The following is an 8,608-nucleotide window of genomic DNA, read 5'->3' as shown; positions in this document are numbered from 1 at the left end:
CTTGGATTTGGATTATAAGCAAATAAACTGAAATCTTACAAAATAAAATAACAAAATGCAATTGTTAGTAACTGTGTTACTGTGCACGCACACACATACAGAGAGAGAGAGAGAGGGAGAGAGACAGACACACACACACACACACACACACACACATATGTAAAACCACCAACTTTTAGAATTCATAGAGGGCTGTAGAAAACGAGAATTAAAATTGAGAAAATGTTGAATTAATTGATCAGATAACGGGCGAATTTACATGGTTGGTATACAAAGTATATTTATAAGCTCTTATGTGTGCTTAAAGACGCCTACGCCTCTGAGAGAGGAGAAAAGGGGGAGGAGGGGTGGGGAGATTGGGGGGTGTAGGAGCACATAGAGGAAGAGAGGAGGGAGAGAGAGAGAGAGAGAGACAGACAGACTGCATTGACCAGAGGATTGTGTGCATCAGGCGTTTGGCGCTCAAATGGGTTATTGCGCACACAGCGGGCTGAACTACAGCGGCGGCTCCAACTACGACCCAAGTGTGAAGGCGTCCTATTTCTGAGCGTCAGACGGAGATCAGGGGGTGTCGGACCGCTGCGGAAAAAAAACTTGCCTTTATTTGATTTTCTCCTCAAATTGAAGACATAAGTGATGCTCAGTATGCGGACCGACTCTGGGGCTGCATGAACTGCGATTCTCCTCATCTGAGGGCAGTTTAATGTGCTCTTTATCCATTTGTTTCAGAGGATTACTCCTTCCCTCAGTAACGATGGGTAAGTCGTTATGTTCTTCACTATTTAGTGACACAGTTTCTCCGTCTTAATGCTCCTCGCAGCAAAGGCGACAGCTATAATCAGTTTCCACACTGACATATTCATTAGTTCCTAAACTGAATTTCTGACATGTAAAGAATCTGCTCTTTTATTTAATGATTGACTTGAATGATATTCCCGTTTTCCTCCACGTTTCCCTGTGACTGAATATGTTCTCATATAGGTTACATACCTTTAAAGTGGCAAACGTCAGACTCTTGTCATCAATTCTTCATGAAGCAGGTCTGGTGTCTCAGACATCACTGCTCCTCACTACATGATCTCCTGTTTGAAGACGACATTTCTCACCTTTACTTATTTAAAAGGTCTCTGAGCACACATTTTCTAAAACCAAGTCATCCCTTTGATTGCCTGTGCCCCACTCTACCCCCAACAGGTTCGGTGATGTTGGACTGGAGGGTATCATGTCTTCTTCTGCAGGCAGCTGCTTTGCTGCTGCTCAGCAAGGGGGAGCGGATGTGCCCTGCGAGTTGCCGCTGCGAAGGGAAGATTGTTTATTGCGAGTCTGGCATCTTCCAAGACATCCCAGAAAACATCACCACGGGATGCCAGGGTCTGTCTATGCGTTATAACAACTTGTTGGTTCTGTTGCCGTACCAGTTCGCTCATCTCAATCAACTCATTTGGCTTTACTTGGACCACAACTCCATCAATGCAATAGATGCTTTAGCCTTCCATGGTGTGCGCAGGCTGAAGGAACTGATCCTCAGCTCCAACAAGATAAACCATCTGCACAATAACACCTTCAGCGCCATACCAAACCTACGAAACCTGGACTTATCCTACAATCAGCTGCAGTATCTGCAACCGGGACATTTTTATGGTCTTCGCAAGCTACAAAATCTCCACCTTCGATCTAATGGACTGAAACAGATCCTCATTCGCACCTTTCTGGAATGCCGCAGCCTGGAGTTTCTGGACTTGGGTTATAATCGCTTGCGGAGCCTCACCCGTACAACGTTCTTAGGCCTATTCAAGTTGAAAGAGCTTCATTTAGAGCACAATCAATTTTCCAGGATTAACTTCTTCATTTTTCCACGCCTAACCGACCTCCAAGCTCTTTATTTGCAGTGGAACCGCATACGATCCATCAGTCAAGGTGTGCCTTGGACTTGGCACAAACTGCAGAAATTGGATTTGTCAGGGAATGAAATCCAAATGTTGGACCCGGCTGTTTTCCAGTGTATGCCAAACTTACAAATGCTCAACCTTGAATCAAACAAGCTGAGCAGTGTGCCTGTGGAGGCCGTGGCAGCGTGGACCTCCCTGACCACCATCAGCCTGGCTGGCAACGCTTGGGACTGCAGCCCCAGCATCTGCCCTCTCATGGCCTGGCTCAAAACCTTCAGAGACTCCAAAGACATTAGCATGATATGCAGCAGTCCCAAGTCTGTGCAGGGAGAACGAGTTGTGGACGTAGTGAGAAACCACTCGACGTGTGTGGCAATGTCGAATGTGTTCACGACCACGGCTTTCATCCTTCTGACACCAGCCCAAGTTGTGAATGTCTCACCTCACCCCTCTCCCTCTGGTTTTACAGACCTGACTCATAGCGAGTCCCCTGCGCAGGGATTAACCCCCTCATCTGTTCATCCTATTTGGACAGACAGAAAAACAACAGAGTCCACAACCATGAGCTCTACAACACTCATCTCCCCTGAACCCCCAACATCGTTTATCCCTGAGCCACAGTTTGAACATATGGCTTTCCATAAAATCATTGCAGGCAGCGTAGCCCTGTTCCTGTCAGTGTCATTGATCCTTCTGGTTATTTATGTCTCGTGGAGGCACTACCCCAACACCATGAGGCAGCTGCAGCAGCACTCAGTCAACCATAAGCGCAGGAAAAAGGCCCGCAAGCAGGAGCAGGATCTTAACTCTCAGTTGCAAGAGTACTATCTGAGCTACCACTCAAACTCAGAGACTATGGACTCCTTGGTGAATGAGACGAGGCCGTGCACGTGCACCATATCAGGATCCATAGAATGTGAGGTCTGAGCTGCCCACTCCACCTTAAAGAGACTAAAAGTGCAATTGCTAAGCAGAGGTAAATGGTTTTTCCACGGGATTAAGTGGCTTTATCTCTAATGTGAGATGATAGATTCTGCAGCACTGAAGAAAATACTTGGGGGCATAGTACAATATAATTATGTGCACCGAAAAGAAGACAGGAACGGAGAGATATATTTGGAGAGAGCTAATTATCACCCTGACTGACACGGGAACAGTGGCGGGGTCAGCCAGGTTAGCTGTGTACGATTTCACGTAACAACGGGACCTCTGCTACAGTAGTAGGAGTCAGCTCTGCAGAGACTGACCATATTCTTAGTCAACCTAGATCGCCATCTAATACGAACCAACAAAGCCACTTTTTACTTGCTAGTTCTGTTTTTTTTTATTATGTAGCTTGTAAAGCATTTAGGGTATATTGTATGTGTGCATCTTTGAGCGTATGTGTGTTTGAGTGCGTTATGGCGATGATCTGATAATTTACTGACTTCTGGTTGGAAGAGTTACAGAGTTACAGACACTATTTGTCCAGTTAACCTGATTTGCATTTGACATACTGCTGTAGTGCGGTGATTAGAAGTAGCACTACCACAAAAAAATGGAGGAACAATTATCGAGAGAGGATCTTGTCCTGAGGTCTTTTGCATGAATTCATTCTCCTTACTTAAGGTGCTTCTCTCGCCTGTAAAACGATCAGTTCTAATTGACAGAAAAATATGCATTATGGTTCAGTGTGGTTCAAACCACACAAACAGATTATCTAAAACTCTTATCTCAAAAGTCTTATCTCAGGACTGATATTTTCCAAGTTGTACAAACCTGTCCAGGTCCAGCTGAAGTGATAATGTTGATTTTCATAACAAATTTTGTATTGATTATTCCTATCATTATGATTATGCATTGTTTGTGTAAAGACATAATATGGGTACTAGGCATTCTGTGTGATAATGACTGTATAATTAAAAGAAACACTGACAATTGATGAAAAATTGTGTGTGTGATGAGAAAATCGATGACTGCTGCATCACATAGAGAAGGAGAAATCGCTCTCTGTCCATGCATTGTGCTCTAGATGTTAATACATTTCATTGGATTTGCTGCTGCACGCGAGGGGAGCTGACATGTTTTCCATTACGTGTCTTGTTTTCTGGCTCTCTTCACTTCTATCCTCTCCTGGCACTCCGGTATCGACAACAGTATCGATTGCATCTGTGTTACACTCTTCAAACTGAGGGTAGGGGGCCACATGTCTGCTTTTAGTGCAAGTGGAGCCCAAGTGGGCGATGTCATTCTTTGCTCGTCCATTGGACAAAAAGACACTCCAGTCCCTGAGACCGAAAACAGATTAGAAATCTCTGCTTTTTTATCACCATGAATTCTCTGTCAGTTTGGAAATATTGCTCATGTGCAGTGAAAGGAAAGAGAGAATAGAAGCATGCTACTGAGGGATGGTGGGTGTTACGGGTCAAGGTAGATATGCTATTAAGAAGATATCACCCACCTTGCTCTGTCTTGTCCCATCCCCTCCTTCCTTTTCTCTCTGCCTCTTTTTCCTTTCTTTTTTTCCCGCTTGCAGTGAGGAGAGAAAACTAACCTGCACCAGGGGACATATGTGGATGTGTTAAGCCAGGCAGGATTAGACGGTGCTGGTGTTCGCACCTAAGAGCTTTCAAAAAGGTGTTTTTTCCCTGTGTGAGACTTGTTGAAAACAATAATCCACTGCTTAGTACACTCTTTCGCCCACCACATATTTATCCCACAGCTGTTAGTCATTTTCTTAGGCCTCTGGTGAAGTAAACAGACGTTTGCTTCCTTCTTGTTATCAGCCATGAACATGTCCACGCATCCCGTCTGTAGTATGTATAAAGTTTCTGTCTGGTCAAAGGTTGTTCTGATATGGATTTATGATCTCCCACAACTCACTTTCTCAACATGACTCAGGCTTTCTTCATCCTCCAGGCAGGCATGGAGGCATGCTGCCAACCGGATTTATATCCATATATTTAGTTTCCAGCACTCTCATATATGATGAATTTCTTCTCAGGGCCGATAGGAAAATCTGCGAGGCCGTCCGAAAAATGTAATATGAACACGACAAATGATTTGTTGATCTAATTTTGTCAGATATTGTAATTACTGTTTGATTTGTCATATTGTGACTGATGAAAGGCAATTTGCCATGTTTTGAAATCTTTTGGTGTTGTGTAGCGTAGAAGAGAATGCTGATTAGCGAGCTGTGGTCTGCATCCTGCAGATCATTATTGAGGACAGTTGTTTGGATGAAAAATTATGGTTATACACAGTATTGACTTGGAACAACAATGCACAAATAGGAGCAAACTCCACAGGAAAAATCTTGAAGAGGGGGGGGGGGGGGCGACAGCGTAGATGTTCCAAGAAATGAAAAATGCCTTTTTGAGCTAATCGGCACTTGAAGCAGATGAAGGAAACGTGTTCGGTGAAATCGTGCCTGGAAACATCCAGTGCTGTATGTTTTCTCTGTGCTTCCTGTAAACTCTCTGTGTGGGGTAATTCGCTCAGCCCTCACTAGCAGGCATGAAATTTTGATTTGCATCTCTCACTGGGGATCTTTTCTGGGGTAACGTGTGCAACGCTCTGTTCATCTTTGCCAAAGGTTATGCTGGCAATTTGAAAGGTAGGCATATTTAAAGCAGTGATGATATGAGTTTTATTGTCAATACCTCAAATACATGCTTTCTTTTTTACCTTATGGTCTGATTTCCAAGTCATTTAAAGCAATAATCCAACATTTAGGGAAATAATCTTATTTGCTTTCCCCCGTTAGATTGATGCATTGCGTCTTTGTGCTAAGCTAAGCTAACCGGCTGCTGGCTGTAGCTTCATATTAAATGTCGCCTACAGATACAAGAGTGGTATTGAGCTTTTCATATAACTCTCAGCAAGAAAGTTAATTTCCCAAAACGTTGAACAATTCCTTTGACCAAAGATTTCTTTTGAAATAATTACAAGCAAATCAGTTATGCTAATGTTTTCAAAGTTGACTAAATGCCTTCAGCTCTTTCCTATGCCATGAGCATATTTCATTATTGCACTCTCTATTGCTTTTGTACTTATCAGCCTACCATCCACTGGAAGGGATTTCTTCAAGGATGATCGAGCCAGAGATCTTAAATTGGACAAAATGAGCTCAATAGACAAAATAGTCTTTCTTTCTTTCTTTCTTTCTTTCTTTCTTTCTTTCTTTCTTTCTTTCTTTCTTTTTTCTTTCTTTAACACCTACTGGAATCACATCTACTCTTATATGAATTTAAGGGTCCAACATGTAGTACCTTTAAGCTCGTCAAAATAATGAGTTCCAGGCCGTTAAATTCAAATGATTAACGTCAGCTGCAAATAGAGTCAGTGAAGTATGAAGGCATTCAAAGACGGTTGTCACAGTTTGAGTTTAAAAAAAAAAAGAAAGTTGTCCTGATCCTGTGCTCCAAAATAGGATTTCTTTGTTACTCCACCTTTTGTGCACTGTATGTCACCTGTAAAATTCATTTGAATACTAATGCTTTACAGCTTTTGTTACGTGTCCCAGTAAGCCCTCAGAAGAGGGAGGGGGGAAAAAATGAGTGAAAGTGGTGGTGGTTGTGGTCAGAAAGTCCTCTGAGTGCTGTAAAAGCAGTCTAACACCACTGCGCCGACAAGAGGACACTCAGTAGCTCGAGTGTCGCCACAAAGAGTTTTGAAATCACCTCCAAGAAAATGATTTTGTATGATAATATATTCTCTCCTTTCATCTTTCCAATTCATTACTCACTTGAAACTTGAACATATACAGGATGCCTAATGAGAAAGAAAAAAATTTGATTGCTCTGCATTTCGTATAAAAGCAGTAGGAGGTAAAAACTTATATCCGTCAGCAAAAGTATTCATTGCATGGTCCTGTCCTGTCAGTATGTTTATCTTTGTGTGTGTGTGTGTGTGTGTGTGTGTGTGTGTGTGTTAGTATTTCTAGTATTCACAAGGTTTTTCACAGTAAAATAGCTTTCTATTACAGTAAATTCCTTTCAGCAGTGTTGTATGACACTACCAGAGCCGGAAACATCCGATGTGATATATTACATTTTATGAGTTATGTTCTCATGCATGATAAGAGACCTCAGAGCAGCTTTGGTTTATTTAACATGAGGAAATCATCTGAAGCATAAAACCAGCAGCTTGACCTTCATAGCTGCACTTTTACTTCCTTTTGACAAAATGTCTGCTATATTTAAAGTCATTTAGTAATTAATTTATATAACTTGTAGCCACAGATTTAGAGCTAAGGTGAGGTTGTCTTGTAGCTAACACATGTTCATGCAGACCGTATGATGTAACAGTAATATAGTGCTTTCTTTTGAGATGTTACCTCGTTGTTTCATTGTTTCTTTGATTTATTTCCCCTGATTCCTTCAACAGCTCTGCCTCCCACACCAGGGAAATCAACGAAAAGTCAACAACAATTAAATGTATAAGATTTATAAGCAGTGCACCTAGTCATATTGTGGTTTCCTGAGTAATAAAACATCACCATGGTACCTATAATAAAGACACTGGCGTTGTCCACCGAGGATCCACTTTGGAGGTTAAAAAAGGAAAGTTGCTCAGTTGTGCGAAAAAACATTTTCACTCTTTGGTAGCCTCACAAACACACACACACACACACATGCACACATATACACCATGCATACCACTCAAACTCTCCCCTCAAAGACAGTCTTGTGATTTGACAGCTGCCTATGTGACTGACAGACAAACTGACTCAACAAAAGTGGAACAAAAATAACAATGATAAATAAAATATGTGAAATGTACACATCATGTCCAGATTCTTTCTACTGCTATTGTTGCTATTTTAAATCTAAGAGGAGCTGAAATAAACCACAGTATGACTGATCATTTGGAAGTAGATCAGGTATTAAACTTGACTCCCAAACAAAACATTTGAATTAAAATATTTAGACCTATAAGTGTTGTGATTCCTACGTTACTGTGTGTAAAAGCACAACCACAAACACTCCCATTATAAACGGCTGTAAAATATTGCTCTTATTATGTTTTTTCTGCTTAGGGCCTCCTTTTGACAGAAGTCCCTCAGGCTCAACACTGTGGGCTTCTCTGCTACGGCATGAGTGATGGCGGCATTAGCGCAGCAGAGGCATCCAGTGCCGTGGCGCTTTGAAACTCCCTAATAAAGATAAAAAGTACCAAACCCATCTTTATTACCACCGAGACTCCACAGTGAAGGTTGTTAGAGGGCAGGAAAAAAAAACACAGGTTACACAGGAATGAATGGGCGATGGATTGCCGTAGGATCACTGCCTTTAACAACTTGCTCCTTGTGGCGGCTGGGATTTCCCCTACAGGGCCCTGTCTGATCCCTCTGCAGCAGTGTCATCCATCGACCTCTATTGGCAACCACAGAGCTGTGACAACATCAGCACCGACCGGTCTGGCACAGCTGACAGCGTGGCATAAATAATAAAACCACATTTTCAGCAGAGCTTGTTTGCTAATTAGAGCAAAGATCCATCAGCAGAAGTGGATGAATATTATAATGAAAAATACTGTCATGATCATCCTGTTTCGTCATTTGATGTTTTTTTGGCTTGAGAATCAAATGACTTTGTCATAGCTCCGTCCTCCATGAATCCATCAGCAATGTGTGGCACGTTTTGGCCAAAGGGACAGTTGAACTCTCACTTGTTGGCAAATAATTTCAGTTGACAAACAGAATAATCTTGTATTTACATGATTGAGGTCCTAGATGT

General features: G+C 42.1%; 1 protein-coding gene across 1 annotated transcript; it reads left to right on the top strand.

Moving 5' to 3' along the window:
- The first annotated feature begins 472 nt into the window (after positions 1-472).
- Positions 473-3,822, top strand: LOC111229408 (leucine-rich repeat transmembrane neuronal protein 4-like). Its single transcript, XM_022755731.1, has 2 exons — positions 473-758; positions 1,195-3,822. Exons 1-2 carry the CDS (start codon positions 704-706, stop codon positions 2,814-2,816), a joined length of 1,677 nt encoding a protein of 558 aa, XP_022611452.1. The 5' UTR covers positions 473-703; the 3' UTR covers positions 2,817-3,822.
- Positions 3,823-8,608: the final 4,786 nt, after the last annotated feature.

The sequence above is a fragment of the Seriola dumerili genome, unplaced genomic scaffold (assembly GCF_002260705.1).
Source record: "Seriola dumerili isolate Sdu_G_001 unplaced genomic scaffold, Sdu_1.0 BDQW01000017.1, whole genome shotgun sequence".
Lineage (NCBI taxonomy): Eukaryota > Metazoa > Chordata > Actinopteri > Carangiformes > Carangidae > Seriola > Seriola dumerili.
The sequence above is the reverse complement of the archived record's forward strand: the minus strand, read 5'-3'. Positions and strand labels throughout refer to the sequence as shown.